The 20,115-nt window shown below is 38.2% G+C and overlaps 1 protein-coding gene across 7 annotated transcripts in view; it reads right to left on the bottom strand.

Annotated features, from left to right (window-relative positions):
• Positions 1-11,349, bottom strand: part of BANK1 (B cell scaffold protein with ankyrin repeats 1) — a 133,718-nt gene extending 122,369 nt beyond the window's left edge. For all 7 annotated transcript variants that reach the window (XM_033513641.1, XM_033513640.1, XM_033513646.1 and 4 more), the window contains exon 1: positions 11,122-11,349. In XM_033513641.1, coding sequence (XP_033369532.1) covers positions 11,122-11,134 — 13 coding nt within the window. In that variant the 5' untranslated portion in view covers positions 11,135-11,349. The remainder of the gene's footprint in view (positions 1-11,121) is intronic.
• Positions 11,350-20,115: the final 8,766 nt, after the last annotated feature.

Below are 20,115 nucleotides of genomic sequence, written 5' to 3'. Positions count from 1 at the left end.
ATGTTCTCCAGATATTATTTAGGGGAAACATTCCCATGAAATTCAATACATTTACCTCTATCACAAGTGAAGATATCTCAGAAAATAGTATTTAGACAACAAAACAAAAACCACCGATCTTGCAAGACATAACATTTTGGATAACTTGCTGTGATTCCAACAGCTATGGTCTGGTAAGGTCACACTGTAGCAACTGATTTACAAAACAAGAAGTGTCTTACACGTTACATAGTCTAATTTGTGTGCCAGGGAACTGACAGACACTGATCATCAGGCAATGTTTATCAATAAATAGCACCACTTATTGCAATTTATGCTCAAAGATTTCTGTGTTCCCTGTATTTGTAGTGTGATCAAATACACTGAATTAACCATAGATGACATCCCAACAATTCCTTAATTACAGATTACTGAATTAACCATAGATGACATCCCAACAATTCCTTAATTACAGATTACTACTGACACTAGAAATCTGTAGAAATCTGTCTGAACTCTCTCAGAGCAGTCATAGAATGCTGGTTTGGGTTGGGAGCGACCCTTTAAAGACCATCTAATTTCTAGTCCCTGCCATGAGCAGAGATACCTTCCACTAGACCATGTTGTTCAGAGGCCCATCCAACACGGCTCTGAATGTTTATGAATGTTTTATGGGGCATCAACAGCTTCTCTGGCAAGCTGTTCCAGTGTATCATCCGTACTTCTTGGGTTTCTAAACCTACTTCTTTGCCACAAGTCAGCAGAGTACTGAGGGAGGGCTTCTGAGATCCCACAAATTAGATGGCTTGATCTTCTCCAGCTTTTGCAGTCTGACTTTAAATCCATTTTTTAACACATCTCATTTACTTGAGCATTCATCCAGAAATTTAAGTAAATGTGAGAAGCTGTTTTTGTTTGATGTATAGCATGTTCAAGTTATGAGGCTATAGAAGAAATTGTCCTCCAGTTTCAGCTCGTTTCTCTCCTCCCTTTCTGACAAACATGACAGTCACTAAAAACACCCAAACAATAACAACAGAACAACCCAAATCTCTGATCAGTGTTGGACAACCACTTTATATTTTTGTTTTGACCTTTTTAACAGCATTCATGCTAATGCTGGACACAGAAGGAAGTAAATGAAGTAGAAAATCATTACATAAATGTGCAGCTTCATAAAATGAGCAATGACAGAGCTAACAGTGAATTAGAAACCGAACTAAATAAAACACTCAGAAACAACTTCAGTGGAAGGCTGACTTCTCTATATTAAACCCAGCTCTGCTTCCTCCCAACTGCCTTAAGACAAAGATTCTACAGACTAGATATATAAGAACCTATTTTTATTTCTGTCCATCAGATAATGAAAACAGCTTAGTTAAATGAATTCCAACCTGCCTTCACAAATTCAACCACAGCCCTGCAAAATCTACTGTGATGCCCGAATACTGCTACAGCTTGCATGAAATTCAAATGACATTTTTCCAATAATAATATCTCCTCAGTATAAGGTTCACAAACTTATTTCAAATTCACAATTATTACTGGTCCTAAAATAAGAACAAATTGGAGTTAGCTGGGTGACAATTTTGGGTCCTCCTCTAGTGGGGAGACCTTGCAGAAAGATTTTGTTAAACTGCTACTGCTTTAGACCACAAGGATGCTTCCTGGAAATAAACCAATTCTATATGTTGAGGTTCTTGTAAACAGATTTACCATGTGATATATACATACCTGCCATACATTGCTCTTGTTGCAGTATAGCCTCACTGTGGGACAGAAACAGGAAAAGTATGTCTACACAATTATGTACACTGGAAGAAAAGAATCTCACCAGTCCTTTCACCTTTTCAAGCACACTATCATTCATTTCTATCTAGAAAGGTACAGAAAAGAAAATGAAAACAATCTCTCCTGAACCGTTTTTGAGACCAAATTAAACCTTATGTCACTACAATCAGAGCACCTGTGTAGTTCAAACACAGTAAAATTCAGAAGCTTGAGGTAGACAGGCCAGGATTGAAGTATTATGAGGCATCCTGATTTTTACATCAAGTCCCTTGTTATTTGACCAGATCTGTATAACTAAATTTTTACTTTCCTCTTGAACATTCAGAAATAGAAAAATCTTAAAATAGAACAGGCTGATGCTGTCATAGGTCTATTACCATCATCATTGTACTTGGATTTTATCAGTGTCTAATGTAAGACTCCTCAGGATCCCACAGTTTAACATGTTGCTGAGTGCCAGCTGCTAAGCAATAACTACTTGCACATTTGGTAAAGGTATGGAACACAATGTGCAGTTTTAATTTTCCTCCTCTGGAGTTTATTCTGCCCATGCTCCATTTTCCATTTACTGCAGATTAATGTTATAACTGCACAAACATCTCAAATATTTAGAATCATACCTAATATGCACTGCCTGTGAAAGCCATAGGACCAGATTGGAGCAAGTCTAAAATAAACTCTCTTCAGCATATCCTGCACGTGTCTCAGGCCCTACTGCTGCACTCCGCACATCCTGTTTAGTAAAGAACGCTACTTACCAACACGGAAATAACCTTGCAGCATTAGGAAACTGAGTCCTTAGAGTGCTCCCTGACCACATCCACTCAGTGCTAGAGTACACTAACATGAGCATGAAGCTGAGCTCCCACTCTCTCGAGCACACTTGTGCCAAAGCAGGTGCCTCAAGAGACACTTTTGAACATAGCCACTTTTACTGAATCTATAGCTGGTACAGATTGCAGTGCCATATGCTCCTGTAGTGTTTAATGCACTTACAAGTACCTGGCCTGGCTAACCAGGACCACAGTAAAGTGAAACATTTCTTAAATTAAATGCTTATTATGATATCAAAATTCAGTGATCCATATTTTAGCAATATACCAAGAGAAATAACCACAAACAAAACATGTTCAAGAGTCAATCTCAAAAATTGACAGTCCTTATACCGCTTGAGAGACTTTTGATTCTGGTCTTTCAGTAAGAAATAAAAACCTATAAAAGTAGAGGAACTTAAGTTTGGAAACACTCCTCTGAAGACTTCTACTACTTTAATAAAGACTTAGATGCTGAACTACCATTTATTCAACACTGGAAAATTTTTTTGGTACAAAAGAGTGAAAACTTCTTCACTTATTAAGCAAAACCTTGTTTAGGGGAGAGCATGTATATTTGGCAATTCAAATGTTGCAATGCTCATCTGTGGCATAATTGTGGTGATAGAAATAAAATAGTGTAATTGACTTTTATAATATTTTAAGTTAATGTTCAACCCTTGATTTCTGATAAAAAGGACTATCTTTTCATAAAAGTCTCAAAGTGTTACACCCAATGAATGAGTTGTCACAGTTTGAAAGGATAGTTCTGCCTTTTAACTATGTTATTTAAGGCATGGTTGTGTTCAAAATGAGTTATATTCATTATTATACATGCCATTCTAAATGAGCATGGACTTAACATAATGTGGGAGTACAAAAACTATGGTATACTTTATATATTTGCAAGCTAAGTTATAGAAACATGGCTTGCCATTTTAATTAATTCTATAAGCATCAGTTTTGAAATACAGGCTGTAAGTTTGCCAATGAAACATAGCTGTTTTTAAACTCTCTTAGAAAACCAACTGACAATAGCTTGGCAAGAACACTAGCAGAAAATTAAAATGAAACTGTCCTGAATGTATGCTTTAAGCAGAAAATTATTCTGTTTCCAAACTGCTAAATGTAGGATCCGGCCTAAACTTCCACTGAAAAATACATTTTTCCCAATTCAATCACTACAAACTATTTCATTCAAGGCCAAGTTAGATTTGGCCTCTTCTAAAATAGCTAATCTTGAAAAGGGAAAAGAATTGATAAGGGAAAGAAACAAATTTTCAAGTTTTAATGATAAGATTACTGTGTTACAAGACCAGAATGCATGTATAAGAACCTTAAAGTTTTGATTAAAAACACTGGCAAAATTTCCTTTGCTAGTGCACAGCAACAAGACTTCATTGATTAAATAGAGTTATTCTGACTCTATTTAATACACACCAGGCTGGGGAATTATCTTTCTGTGTTTACAGGTAGGAGTCTACATAACCAGAGACTCAGTGAAATATCTACAAATAGACATCTCAGGGGGGTGGAGGAAAAAAGGTATATTGAGTTTTGTGCATTTTTATTAGATTTTCCAGATACTACGGAACATCCTTTCCAAGTAAGACCGCTTCTATTATTTGATTAAATCTTTATAAAGTTTTCTCATAATATCTGCCTACCTTTAAAAAACACTGTTTAAAAGACTCAGATGAATTTGAAATGCAAATTACCTTTAGATACTTAAAGTAAGATTAAGCTGCTAGAGTTTACTTTTTGGATGGAGATAGAATCATTTAGACACTCATAAAGATGTTGGGGTCTACCTGACTTACTTGAAGGCCTTGCTTTTGTCAGGAAAATCCACAAGTGCCAGAATTTTATGTCCAAAAAGGTGACAGAGGAGTCCTGCAACTTTATTTGAATAAACAAATAAAGGGAGAGATTCCAGTGGGGCACAGGCCCACGAGGTTTTCCCTCTCAAGGTTTTAGAGGGCACAGCCTCCTTTTATCCTAAACTCCCAGCCACACCTTGCCCCCTTTCCTTCCCCACTGGCTGAGGCACTGGGAAGGTACAGCCTTCCCAAACCACCTAGCTCATATTCCCCCCCTTGAACCTACTATTTCACCCCAAAGTTCAGTAGTTCAGGCTTGTGCAGCCCCTCCTCTGTTTCAGGAGCCAAGCTCTCTGGGGTGTGCAACAAACCTGCTGCCCAGAGTTGGTAGAGACATTAACACTCATTTCAACACCCACACCTTCACCCATCAAATTGTAGAGACATGATCTTCCCTCCCAATCCCTCCTCTTCTTATTTCTCAATTTGTCTTTACAAACCCTTATTATTATTAACTTAACCTTTTCTAACAACCAGGAGCACTTGAAACAGCCCATCCTGACTTTTCCACATCTGGTCCCTGCACCAGGAGTGGCAAGTAAATACAGGGAATAAAGTAGACAATGACAGTTCATATTACTCCACTAGAGCTCCTGGGTTAAAAAATCCCCCAAAGTAATGAATACTATTACACAGAGAAAAAGTATAAAACAACTTGGGGAACACAAGCCAACTTTCTGTTCATGTCTCATTGTCCCTGGCCTCTCCCAACCCTGTAGAATGTGTTTGAAGGGAATGGGCAAAGGCAGCTATTACGATAAAACACACACACATTCACCAATAGTGTTTGAATAAAATGTACCTGCTCATCCTTCCCACTTAATAAAAGAATATTTGAACAATTGTTCCCCCTTTGGCATGAAATTCAAATCAGATAGAGAAGTTCCCATGTCTACTAGGAAGCACGTTTCTCTGTTCAGCAAGGGCTCTAGTGTGGTGAGCCCCCAGCACAACAGCAGATCCCGACACGCTCCACAATCCATTTCTAATCTTCTTTTTTTTTACGAATGACTCATTGATCTCTTCCCAATTGCTGTTCTGGTGGCTGCCCCCTTCCCTTTGGTCCTGGGGTGCTGCCTGCACGTTTTGCCATCGGGGGGTGTCAAACCTGAGCCATTATCCTTGTTTGTACCTTTACTTTTCCTTCATCCCTTCTTTCATATCTTTTATGTACCTGAGATGCTTTTCTAACCAATTCCTGGAAGGGCTCACTAGGCCACCTCTCCAGCCCCTGCTCTTTCTGCATGTGGGCTCTTACCTTCCCTCACTTTGAATGGAGACTATAACTCACAAGGATTGTTTATTTCAGTTCCCTCAAACAAAACACAATTGAAAAATAATGATCAAATAGTAATTTTTGAGAGGACTTGTTTTTTTCCCCTCTTAAAATGCTACTCTATACTGAATTTACAATGGGAACAAGTTGTTCTAGCAGACATGGTCTGCTTGAACAACATGAGATACACTGGCCACCTTCTTGGGAGTTTTTATACATCATCTCAAGCACACTCCTGGCCAGCACTACACACTGCAGTCACAACTGAATTACAGGAATGCTGCTGCAAACATTGCAAAACAATCTTAGTAACAAAATTCCTTAGGAAGATCACTTTATCTTGAAGTGTTTTATATGAATAGTGCATATTTACTAGTTTCCAACAGTATTTAATATTTTTAAAGGGAACTTAATCAAACTCAGAAGATATCTGTTTTTCCTGCTGTTAATATAGTTCTGTTAATTAAAGAAATTTATTTCTGACCATGCATATAATAATTCAACAAAAAGCAAGTGCCCAAGTCTTTTCAATCACAAATTTTAATAAATCAGAGGAACATGACACTTGTGGCTTCTGATTAAAGCACTGCTTGTTTTCATTTAGTGCTCACTAGATATTAGCATTAAACTGCTTTGAAGCCTGTACTGTATTTAGCCTTTCATTTTTACAGAGAACACAGCACTGCTTAGCATGAAGGCTTTTATTTTCAGTCTCCAAATGACTAAAAATTGTCCATGTTCAATTCATTCCAGGCATACTGTAATTTTTTTCCTTTCAGCTATTTAAACTGTAAATATTTCACAAATAAATTAAAATTATGAAAACCAGAGGGTACACTATATGACAATATATTTAGCATATATTACCTTATTTCTTTAAAGTTTAATTCATAAATGTCATTCTATTCATTGTTCCATTTTCCCAAAGCTTCTAGAATTTTTTAGATTTTCCACAAGAAAATAAATAAATAAATAATTTTAAAAATTAAATAATTCTATTTCAATTGCACCTCTAATCTCATATTAAAAACAAACAGAGAGACAAACACCACTTTTTACTGACTAGAGTAAACAAACTTGAAATATTTATCCTTCATGACTTAACACTCGCCGTGTAGAGACAACAACTAAACAACTCAAAAAAAATATTATTTCTTTTTGGGTTTGGGCTTTGGGGTTTTTTTTTGATTGGAAGCGAGTATAACAATAAATAGTGAGTGAAAATACCATTACTTCATTATATTTTGACAGGAAAATACCTTGCTTTGTTTGAGAGACGCAACACATTCATGCCCCAAATGCTGAGAAATGTAGAGGATAAAGCACATTTAGGTATGAACTGAACGTGACAGGATCTCAATCAGGTTTGGGGACGGGGGATTGCTTATCTTTTAGTCTGACATTATTTCTTGTAAGGAAACTCTTTCATGCATGTCTAGAGTAAGGGATCTAGGACCAGGTGTTTGCTCTTAGACCTTGCTGCTCTATTCAGTTGCATTTTAACTTGGTGTCGGGGCAAAACTCTGACAACGAGGAAAGCCTCTCTTATGATGTTGGCTTCTTCAGAAAGGAAACCCAAGGATGCAGGGCTGGACAGAAGCTGTGGTACACTCCAGCAGAAAGACCAGACACAGCCATACATTTTTTCAGCTATGAAAACCTGCAGGATTAAGCAACTCACTTGAAGTAAGTTTACAGTCGGTACAGAGAAAAAACTATGAAACTTGACATTGCATTTCAGCTTCATGGTCTTACATGAATTCTCTACTTCTTACACAGGAGCAACAGCAGTGAACCTTAGCCACAGACTGCAGCTATTTATAAACACCTGTGTAAAGTTTCAAGTCCTTTCCATCTGTTAAGTGTGTGATCTGAATGCAAATGGGTGCTTTCCAAACTCAGCTGTACCTCTGCTTGAACTGTCTCAATGTCAACATGTGTAAAATGCTTCTTATCTAACTGTACACTAAAGCTCACAGTAACATTGAAAAACAAAGTAATGATTGGGATGGTAAGACCAATTTGCTTTAACTCTCAGGCCTGTGATAGCATAAATTATACACTTTGGATTCATACAAAGCCTTGCTTTTTTACAATGCAGGGAGCCAATAAACACTAAATGAACATCAATATCATTACATGAAATAGATTCCAGTTTAAAAGTTAAATCTTGGTATTCATGACTCCCTTCCTATCTTCACAGTGGTTTCAAAAACATATTTTCAATACCATTCTGAAATTATTACTTTTGTTCACATTTAATAAAACAGGATTTTTTAAAACCACAGTTCACATTGCAGTAGTCAGATTTTGATTTATAAAAAAGGTCAGGACAACTTTATTTTTTTAACGATAGTCAGAAATGGCTGGACCTCCCTTGGGGATATAATTATATTACAATCTATTGCTGCTGAATGCATTGGGGCACTTAAGCTTGTTAGAGGAAATAAAACATTCTTTATTACCTACAAGCAAATAAAGGAGCATATAAACTAATCAAATCCTGAAAGACCAGCTTCAAGAGATATACAGACAGGGAAAGAATCACACTGTGGGTCTTGTGTCCCTGGGCACAAATGTTCTTCTTTTAGGAAACTGAGATTTCTGCTTGCTTTCACCTTTTTCATGATATCAGTGATAAAATTTTTCTCATGTGGGTGGTCAATTGCTTCTATGCAAACTTGAGTAACTGTTGCTTGCAAGAGAAGGGAGAGGGGAGAGGATCAACATAAGGAACAAAGCTTGTTAGGATCAACTTTTGAATCTGAATGAGCATCCCAACACTTCCTAAGGCAAATGATAGCTTTGAGGTACTTCAGTTCTGGTTTCTTTGATACTCAAATTACTAATACATTATTAATAATATTAATATTACTCAATGATTAATATTGAATATGAATATTAAGATTTGTATTATGATGTTATTACTGAATCTGCTTCAAAACACCACTAGACCTCTTGGATTTTGACTCAAATCATTGTCTGAGAACTCTTCTTTCCCTAAAAGTGAAGGAGCTAAAAAATTATGGACTACTAAAAATTAAGCACTCCCTAATTTTTGAGAAAAACAAAAATCAAGTATTACTTGAGTCCATTCACTATCTAGATTCCCTCCCTGAACACCACTTACGTAAACATTGATCCAGAAACAGTTGAAGACACAGAAATGTACACTGTGTAAACAAAGGGCACACAAGGAAAGATCTCAAGGAAGATAATTACATTCCCGAGTGTGGAGAGGAGTGATGACACCAACAGGGCATAGCAATGAAGTTATCCTGACAGTGCCTCCTGTCTCAAATGAAGGCAGATGCCATCAAAGATCATGCATTACAGATGTTTTATCTCTACTAGCTACAGCAGCTTTATTGGAATTTGCGAAAAGTTCATCTAGGTTATGGTCTTCTACAGAGTCCTGGCAAGTAACAAGCCTGTCTCTCCCACGAAGCAGCCCAAACAGCTTTCAGATTTGAGCTAGACTAGGCCTTGGGTAATCCTCCTGAGGCAGCCTCAGTACCTCACAGATGTTGTTCCATCAGAGAAAACAGTCCTCTATGCACCTCTATACATATCAGACCTCTTTTTATAAAAGAAATGCTGTGACAAACCTGCAGGGGAGAGGCTTGTGTGTGGAGGTCACAGGTGGATGAGGCTTAGGCAGAGCAATATGTGTGAAAATGACAGAGACAAACAGTGCCAGAGTAGAAGGCCAGTGCATCCTCTACTGGCTGAGCCTACTGTTACTTGTTCGCCTGCCAATGTGTGGAACCGGCTGGGAGCAGCTGGGAAAGCAGCCATCCCTCTTTGCTGTTCTTACATGTTTGCTCAGCAATTACTCCAGCTATTTCACATGCATACTCAGGATTTGACTGCCTTTATTCACCAAGATCCAGACTCTAAACTATATGCCTCCAGGTCATGCACAGTTGTATCCTGTCATTGATACAGAATGATCACTGAGTGTACTTCTGTGATTAGAAGGGTAGTGCCCTGCCGACTATTCACATCCACAAATACCAGTTTGCCTAATAATAGGGATAGCATATGCATATTTGTAAATGCTATTAAATGTAGTTTTGCTCATATATACCACTTTCTTCTTTAAAGAAGCTTGCAATACTGAAAGTTTGGTATAGATAGAAAACAACCAGTAAAATAACCACACCCATTTCACCACCAGCCCTAGGTAGGAAGCAAAGCAGTTCTGAGTTTTGATGTTTTATCTCCACCTAATTTATTATAAAACAGCTGGAAAAGTCACTTTGCCTTTCTTCCCTGGTGTTTTTATCTATATAATGAGAATAGGTAAAGACGGCTTGCAAGGCTCATGTCATTACAAAGCTGCACTTGATAACTAATAACTAATGTGGTTACTCTGTTATAAAATGATACAAAATATAAAATACTTTGGTAAAAAACCTATCTTGACACCCAAAGCAGTCATTTAAAATGATGAATCAGAAGAGAAAAACAAAGCATTGAGTCACTTTTGCAGGCTTAGGCCCTCAGACTTCTCTTTCTTGATTCCTCATTCAGAAAATGAGGATAAAATATTGTCCCACCTAATAAAAGAAGCAAAGATAAAGCTGAGCTCCCCACAAGCAAGTCAGTCAAACCTCTGGTATCTGGCTACATGTCTTCATTTCCTTTGAATTGAGTGCCCAGCTTGGCAGTCACTGTCTTGATTTAAGTGTTGCTGTGACACGTGAAGAAAATGGGAGCAGAAAATAGACAGTATTTCTGTGAATAAGGGAACACGACTGGGAAGAATGTGCGCAGGGACATGGAGTCACAGGATTCTGGTTCAGATTAAGGGCTGCCTCTGATTTACATGAGGTTTTCATAAGTAATTTTAACTTTTCATCAAATTTTTCCACCAGTCAATGGTATAATGTGTTCCAACACTACCAAGGGAGCAACAGAATACGCACTAACAGTTTTGAGGCGCCCAGATATTGCAATAAACACCAATAAAAGCATAAACAAATAGCTAATATTCCTGTGCAAAATCTAGCACAGCTTTGCTGCGCACTACAGGCTGGATCCCATATGGAAAGCTGAGAGACCGCAAGAGGATGATCAATTTTTAATTAATGACACAACATATGATTAGCCAATTAAGACTATCCCAGAGAGGATACACATGTAGGACCGAATTAACATTGCTCATACAACTTTTATTCTTTAATTTCCTAACTTTTTGGTGCTACATCTCCTCTCCTTCAGCAAAGCTACTCCGGTACTGCGAGACCGTAAGAGATGCATCAGACACCGCCTGCACTTGAGGGCTCCTTTCAAGGGCAGGGTCTCCTCTCCCCAGCACCGCACCGGGACACGACACCGTGTGGGACCCCCCGGCCCTCGCAACCCTCCCCGCACCGACCTGTCGGGCTCATGGCTCCGCTGCCTGCGCTGTCCTGGCCACCAAAGTCCCGGCCCGAGGGCTCTGTCCCGTCCCAGGGGCTCTGTCCCGTCCCAGGGGCCCTGTCGGGCCCGAGGGCGGCGCGGCGGAAGCGCGGGGCCCTCCCCGGCTGCTGAGGCCTCGGGGCTCCGCTGCCCCCTGGGTCCCACCCATATCCTTCCCTGAACACACACCCGCGCAGCCGGCATCGCCCCGTCACCAGCGGTAAGAGCCCTCTGCTGTCGGGCTGGTCTGGGGAGAAAACGAGTGGGCAATCCAACCTTTCCAGCTGTCCAAGAGTGTTGGGGTTTGGTTTTCTCTCACACTCAGACCGTGGAGAAAAGCCCCTCAGTGACAGAAGGCACCTGGGAGGTATGTCCCAGCGGTCAAGTGTTCTGGTGTGGTATGATTAGCCACCTCCACGATATTGTGCCATGTATTTATTTTTTGGAGGGGCGCAGAGTGAAACAAAAACTAAAAAAAAATTCAAAACGAGACACTGCCAATGCTTCAGCTCACTGCTGCTCTGGCCACCAAATTTAGTCAGGAGACATCAATCAAAGTGGCACTTCCAAGTTCAAAATAAGGGCCAGACCCACCACAAGGAGCTAGAGTTTCCCCATTAAAAAGGATTACTCAAAAACTGAAAGAATTTTCTGAAATAAGTTTTCAAAGAAAACAAACCTTTTCAATCCACTTTGTGCACAGATATGTGCTTCTGCCCACCCAAACTCCCGTATTCACCTCCTCTACCTGAATTTACTGCACTGGGGCTGATTTTAGTGAAACATGGTGAAGGTTTTAAAGATTTCAAAATGAATTTGCTAAGTATCTGTTTCAGGAATACATGTGTCCAAAATAAAGAGACTGCTTGGACTGAAGGAAAAGCTGCAGAATGAATTCAAGCAGTATTAGAGGAAGAAAAAAAATCACATAGAGGAAGTCTTTATAGACATTTTAGTGTGACAAAAACTTCACAGTTTGCAATCAACTACAAACCACAAATTGCAGGAGGCTGGACTTCAGTCAGGGAACTACCTCTGTAAAGACTTTGCAGACTGTGGGGACCAAGTCCAGCTGAGTTACCTGGAAAACTGAACCCTCTCAGCTGATCCTGTTTCTATCATTACACAGGTAGACACAACATTACTATTACTATTACTATTATTATTATTATTATTATTATTATTATTATTATTATTATTATTATTATTATTATTATTATTGTTTCAGGGGTTATTTTCACTACTAATGTGTGGGTGGTTTTGGTAAATTTCTGACTTGGGCTGGCCTACCACACAGAGGAAACACAGCTACACAGACACTGGGAAAGTCTGGACTAGATCCAGTCGTGTCAGGGTACATGTGCATCAGGAAGAGAGCCTGGAATGTCTCCCATTGTTCCTTGCTGCTCATTTTTTACCTTTGGATTTTATTCAAGTGTTGGGTATCTGGGCAATACCTCATTCTAGTATTGTGTTTTTGGGTGCAAGGGATGCAGCTCTACAGTGTCAATAGTCTTGAGCTGTGAGCAGGATAAGCACAGAGATATCTCATAATGGAGGATTATGTCAAAGATAAATCATTTAGAAATACTGCATCTGACTATTTTTCCATGGCAATAATAATTGCTGCTTCCTAAAAGATGGGTTAGGTAACGTCGTTGGATGCAGTTGGAATGATTGAATGTTCTGAACTGTGTGGATCTTCACTGTGGAAATGGGAATTCATAAAAAGAAAAACAATCATTAAATACAAATGTATTTAAATATTTAAGTAACTAAAATGGAACTTGAAACTCTCGTTCCAGTAAAAACAAAACAAAATCAGGGAGTTGTCCTGGGTGTCAGGATGAGGGACAAAATGGGTTGTGACAGCCCAATTGTTTACATTTTGAGAGCCAGCACTGTGGAAATGAGTCCTAAAAGGATGAACATGATTTGCTGTACTCAGATTTTAAACCAAATAACAGGCAGTTTTCTACTAGTCATAGAAAGAAAATCCTTCAGTGGGATCCTAAAGCAAGAGGCCCTGCTCTACATGGAGGCCTTGCTGAGGCCTCTCTCAGTGCGCATAATGTGCCCAGAGACCTGCAGTGGCCAGGGCAAAACCTGTGTTCACCTCTGGTGGCCAAGGTGCTACGTGTGGGGTGATCCATGTAAGGCTGTAAGGAGACCATCTGGGACAGATTACTGAGGAGATGGAGACAGAAGGTAGTGCAGGAGTTGTTTTGTCAGATCCCAGTTTAAGGGAGAAAAGGACTTGGTGAGGATCATGGCAGTCTTAAAGGACTGCTTGGTGTGGTGCAAGTCGTTCATCTTGGTGGGTGCACTTTCACCTCTCCCTGAGTCTGCTGGGTCTGTCCTTTTAGTTGTACCCAACTGAGCCTTTGCTACTGAGCTTAACTAGTTTACTCTTGAACACAGATTTTTCCTGAGCTGTGGTGCTGCCATCACAACTTTTGAGACAGTGATACTGGCCTGCCCAGTGAGAACAACCACAGGAATGGTGAGCACTCTGCTGGTCTCTGACTGTTTGCAGCTCAAGACAGTGGAAGGTATACCAAAGCCTAAAACCAGCAGAATTATTTCTACAAGCAAACATCTCAATTCTCTAACTGCAGGGTTATTTCCATCAATTTATACTGCTTTTACCAGCCTAGTCATGAACATTTTCTCTGCTGTAATGTCTGCATATACTAGATATTACTGCCAGTGTCAGCATACTCCTACTCACAAATTAAGTTTGCTGTGGGGTCTGTCAGAGGTCTTCTCTACAAGTCCAGCAGAAAAATTAGGTTTCCCCAGTTCTTCAGCTTCCTAATGATTGCACTTTATATATATCATAAAGCCACAGAATTTATAATTCATGCTGGAGGTGTAAGAACACTCACTGTTTCTAGGCGAGGAAAAACTGCTTAAATTATTAAGCAACCTTGGCGCGTGTCATGAAGCAGTGCTGTGTTAGAGGGAAAAGAAACAAAAAGTCCATGTTAAATCATGAAAAACTTGTCTTGGGAATGACATCAGTGTTGTGTTTGTCTGTCTGTCCTTGGTATGAATTTCAAGCTTCAATTTTAATAAATGTATTTGAAATATAAGCTTACTTTCAAACATCCTAGATTTGGGGACACTAATTTAGGGACAACTATACTTCTTCAATGCTTTTTAGCTTTGGATTTTCGCTGATCTTGTCAAAACTTTCTAATACTGCTTTTGTTTTTCCCTTTGTGAACATTTTTCTATTGTTGGAATACTGGCTTTTCCTTATATAATTAATATCCAATACATTTCCAATATAATTTCCTACACATCTTACATATTTGTTTTCCACAGATCTGCTAAAATTTGAAAAGCCTTCTTTCTGTTAAAGAGCTTGAAATGGTTTTGAAAGCTTTATTCACTGTTCATGACTAACTTAATTTTACTTTTAGGTTTCATTGTAAAATCCTCTGACAATACTGCTAGGTTATACTACAATACAGATTATATTGCTGTAATCACTAACACAATCAGTTCGAAATATTGCATGCCAGATAATATTGTTAGTTTCTGTATTTTAGCAGGAGTTTGCACGTATTTTAGATTCATGCTGTGTAGTCATTTTAGTTTTTCTGCACATGCACACCAATACTGCATTTTGATGTTTGATGTTACTGCAAGAATTAACATGAAGTTAGCTGAGTGTCCAGTCTTCTTGCCTAGTGGAAAAAAGGAAAAATCAAGTACATGATACATATCTAAACACTGGTTAAATCTTATGAAGATATAGAAAAGAATAGAGTGTTACTCAGCTTGTATGATAGCTTTCAAGAAAGCAAGAAATTTGTGTTTGAGACCTTAATTTTGTTATTTAAGTTCATGTACAAAATAAGCAGATCAAAATCAAAATAAAGCAGATCTAGAACAGAACATGATTCTTAGAGAAAATGTCACTGTACACAATTACAATCTCAGTTAAGGAAAAAATGGATCAAGTGAGACAAATCTAATAGCTTTTTTCTTATGATTAAATTTTATTATGATTAAATTGGTTAATGACACAGATGAAGCATAAGAGAATATAAAATAGGTGGCCTGGAATATAAAAACACCGCCAGTATGTCTTGAAAATTATTTATGTCATTCTTTAATTTCATTCTTGTATGTATGAAAAAAAGTTGTTTCTTTCCCTAGCATCTTCAGTGGTCACAACAACGTTAGGTAGTTTTGAAAGAACTTTAGATACATTATATACGTGTGGGGTTTTTTAAAAGCTCTTTACAGGTATAACAGAGAGCAGAAATAAATTCTCCCCATCTATGGAATATAATTTCATGTCCAATTACCTGTTACTGTGATTTAAGCTTTGGAATGCATGTATAGGTCACATTAATCTGCAAGATTTTGCTTAATAAAAATCTATGTATTGAGGTTGCCACATTTAAGCCTTCAGCGGTAATAAACTGAATTAATTATGTTGTGGTTAGAAACCAGTTCAAATGCTGTTTACAACATAAGAAAGTCAATGCTCCAATATAATGCTATATAGCAAGATGCTTTTACACGATTAGAAAGGCAATACCTGATGTGTCTTGTACATCTTACAGTAATTGTTGGCAAATATGAATTTTTAATGTCTGCCATCAGGGTTGTTTTATACCTCTATTTGAAAATGTGTATTGAAGAACTACACCACTAATAAATAACTTGATGCAGTACCCAGCAGGATGTTAGAAAAATGTAGATTGAATTGATTAAGTAGACAGCAGAGCGGTTTATGGATTATAAGTAGAGCATGGTCGTAAATTAACCGATGGCCTGTCTTGCCACATGCAACCAGCAAACAAAGGAATGACCAGGAAGACAGTAAATATTTCTTGAGGCCAGTTCAGACCCCCAACAGTAGTGTGTTTTTCCACTCCACTGGAAGCATCACTGGATTCATAAGTACTGGATTTGTTAGTTATATAGATCTAGATTATTCACTGTTTTAGGGCTGTATTCTTGGCTAGTCAGGCTTATTGCTCTTCACTCTCATTGAGGTCCATGGACATACCTTCCTATGCATTACTCTTTCTTCTTCTTTTCTCACACTGTAATTTTTTTTCAAGTTAGTAAAAGATTTGCCAGGATTTCTAGTAAAGTAGTGACTGCTTGAGCCACAACAGAGTAATGCTTGTCTCATCTCTAAAATTAATTGCTAAGACTCATCTGGAAGATAGAGGAAGGCAAGGCTTGAATTGCATTCTTGAAAAATAGCAAGTGGCAAACAGCGAAGGACTAATTTAAGACGACTTAATGGGATGGTAGCAACATGTGGAGATCTAAAACCAATGAGGTATTGACTTTGATGTCTGGGAATGCAAAGAGAAATATCCAATAATGAAACCAAAGCAAAGGTGATATATAGTTCCTGACCAGTAGTCAGCACTCGCCTCTTATTGATCATCTGTTCCTGAGAGACTAAGGTGACCTATTTTTCTTCCCAGTAGCGATACAACATTATGCAGTCCTGACATTCTATTTGTGGAGAGCTATTTGTTACTTTTCAAAGTGTAATTATTGTAATGTAATGATTTGTTAAAACAATGCTGATTTACAGCCTCTGACTGTTAGTTCAGTAATGCTCATACCTTTAACCATTGACTATAGAATTCATTTAGTCCAGATTATAGTCATTATTCTTCAAGTAAGAAATTAATTTTCAGAGGCAACTGAAACAGTATGAAAAAAAAAATAACATGTCTATCAAGAAATATTTTCTAATAGCACAGAGTTTAAGTACTTTTTGGGAGTTTTCAAAGACAACTTGTCATGTGGCAAATGAATGATAAAGAACCTTTCACTGAAAGGATCTTACTCACTTTTTAATTCGAGTTACTCAAAAACAGGTTGTAGAAAACACTTTAAAATGAACAGCTCAGTCTTGATAGAAGAGACAAAATAGACCACGTGACCTAGGAGAACTTTGCTGAAATTACAATCTAATTTTCCAATATTTCTCTTTTCAATTAATGAGAAAATCCAACAGTTCCTATTGCAGAAGCAGTTTCAGCATATATTGCATTGCCATTTGCAATGCAAAAAAAAAAGCAGTTAACTACTTGCTAAAATATAGTTCTTTTTCATATTTTCCATATGTGCTAGAGGGCTTGAGGTTTCCCAGGCCTTTTTAAAAGATACTTTTTAGAATGGCTGATAAATGTGATAAAGTAGATTTTTGTTTTCTCTGCTTCTTTTTTCCTTCTCCTGACTTTAAAAATCTGAAGAAACTGGAGCCAGTCCTTAAAAAAAGAAATGGAAGAAAGTCATGAGACAATTCAAACAGGAAACTGAGGTTACTGAGCCAGACTTAAAAGGTCAGATTTTCTTGTAAGAAAACCTGAAACTGGGGAAAGATTTGAGAGGAGGAATGATGCATATGCAGAATATGAACATATGCAGAATGGTTCTTTAAAACATTAGAACAGAAACACTTGTGAAGAAAAAGTTGGGGCATAGCTGACATCTATCCCCAAAATTCACTCAGTCCAGACTCAGCAGAGCACTTTGCTGATGATGCTGTCCATAGAAGCATCAAAATTCATTCAGAGTCATGACACTGAATCATATGGATAGAGGCTGAGTTTAGGAGCTTTTGGATAGGATTGTTCTTGAAATGTGGTCACTGGCCCAGATTTTGCTGGCAAATCTGGCTGGCAGTGTTGATTCCCTACTCCCTTCTCTTAAAGAAATCACTTCTGTGGGTGGTTTCTCACCCTTTTCCCCAAATGTCAATCAATGTGAAACCACCACATTCTGTCTGTACTGCTGCAGTACATGTGTGTGTGTCCTGTACAAATGGCCAGCTAAGAAGTGCCAGTATCAGGGACTGAATGGAAGCTTCAGACAAAGCTTTTGGCTAAAAGATTGTAGAGGTGTAATTTATTATTTAGTGTTTTTCTTTCTTTATTATTTATTTATTATTTATTTATTTATTATTTATTATTAAGGCCTTTATATGGCTTATATATATATATATATATATATGGCTTATATTATCCATCAGGATTAATGATGGCAAACCAGGTATTCAATGTGAATAAATCAAGCACTTTATTTTGATTGTTAAAAATAATGATTTCATACAAATGAAGAGAATAAAGGTAAAATTGCAAAATAGTGAAAAGCAAAAGGACAGAAGGTCAAAAGAACAAAAGGCTGTAAACAGAATTATTAACTGCACAATAAAACTAATATAGTTAACTTTTTACTTAATCAATTTTATCAGAGCTAGCTTATCAAGTAGAGATTTTGATGTTACTGACCCATACTAATGACTGTGGGCAAATCTCTTTGCTCAGCCTCAAAAGTTAGCCTTGAGGGGTGTCCCCATCCAAGAGAAGGATCATCACACACCTTAGGGAGGAATGCAAGAAACCCTCACTGTGTAAAAGTGTGACTGGTCTTTTACAGCATAAAGTGATTGTCAGTCATACACATCTTTAGATAACGTGTTGCCGTGCCTGCTCAGCAAAAGATGCTTTGTTGCTGGAAGAGCTGTTACCAGGTCTTTGGTTTCTTCTGCTCAACACTTGTGACTCTCACTTCCATCTCAGTGCCTGCACATCCCTGCTGCTGTTTGCCTGTCAGAAAGTACCTTTCTTGGAACTGTGATGTTTGTGTTTTGAGATAGTTTATTATCAAGCTGGTATCAGGACTCTTCAACACGAAACCAGCAGGCCCTCCGTGCTCAATTCATTATTGTTAAATTGTAGTTAATAATCATTATCTACTAAGTTCCTGCAGAATTCAGCAGCCAAACTACATGTAGCTAAATAGGCTACATGTATTTTAAAATTGAGCTGTGCTGTCTTCAATCCAAACTGAGTATTCTGGATGTCTAATGGTGCTCTGCAGCCATTCAGACTTGCTTTTTCACATTTTCCTGCTGCCAAAATGACTTACACTGCCTGTAGCTGTGGAGTAGTGAAAAAAAGTGTGTGTTCCCATACCAGTGGAGGCCATTGTACCCACCTTAAATCCATCAATAGCTCTGGCAGTTTATGTGGCACAAGTGACTGGAAATGGACTGTCCCTTCTGGCATGTTTTTACAATAAGAAGCAATGTCATCTTAAGGTTACATTGTCTTACAGATGGTGACATTTTGAGTCACAGTGGGATTCTTCCTGGCTGGTTGTAATTTCTTCCTTCTCATCTTCAAAGTGTTCTTTTAGGTGTTGGGATTTCCCTGGCCTGGTTGGACAGGGCTTTGAACAATCTGGTCTAGAGGAAGCTGTCCCTGCCCCCAGCATGGAACAATATGATCTTTAAGGGCTCTTTCAACCCAAACCATTCTATGAGTTCATAAAGGAAAGTGAAGTGTATGAATCTCAAAGATTTATGTTTCTCTTCTAGATTGTTTGCTTGTAGATCACGCTGAACTATTTTGTTTTGTTTTGTCCAAAATAATATTGGTCTAAGGCAATAAAGTTCAGATTGTAACTTTAAATCCACATTTTAAAAAATGTAATTTTATACCTCCTTTCTGTGTGGGTTGATACTCCTTTTCTCACTTAGCTGAAAGTGTCTTTTGAATTCTGATCTCCCACCTCACAGTCTCACTACATACAAATCATTACATGTCCAGACACATCACAAATACTAATTGGTTTATCATCAAATTGCCCTTACGATATTGGAAAATATTTCTTATTTCAGTCACTCTGATTCTCTGTTGAGAATCAGGTTGTTTTCAGTACTTCTGAGTGGGAAAAAGCAAACAGTTTTTAGGAGTTTAGAACATGGAAGAGGGGCAAGTCTGAAAAACATAGTTGTACTTTTGTTGGTGCTACATCCACTCTGGTGGAGCTGCAGCAAAGCAATTGTAAATATGAGTAATTTCCCTCTGTCATGGAAAGAAAAAGTCCAGATGGTCTGTCAGACTGCTGGAACTTCCAGCCTCCCAGAAATGATTTCTCTAGCACCTGAAGCAGGAGGGAGGGCTCACTGGAT

Source organism: Parus major, chromosome 4 (genome assembly GCF_001522545.3).
Source record: "Parus major isolate Abel chromosome 4, Parus_major1.1, whole genome shotgun sequence".
Lineage (NCBI taxonomy): Eukaryota > Metazoa > Chordata > Aves > Passeriformes > Paridae > Parus > Parus major.
Note: the sequence above shows the minus strand (reverse complement) of the source record. Positions and strands in the feature narration are given on the sequence as shown.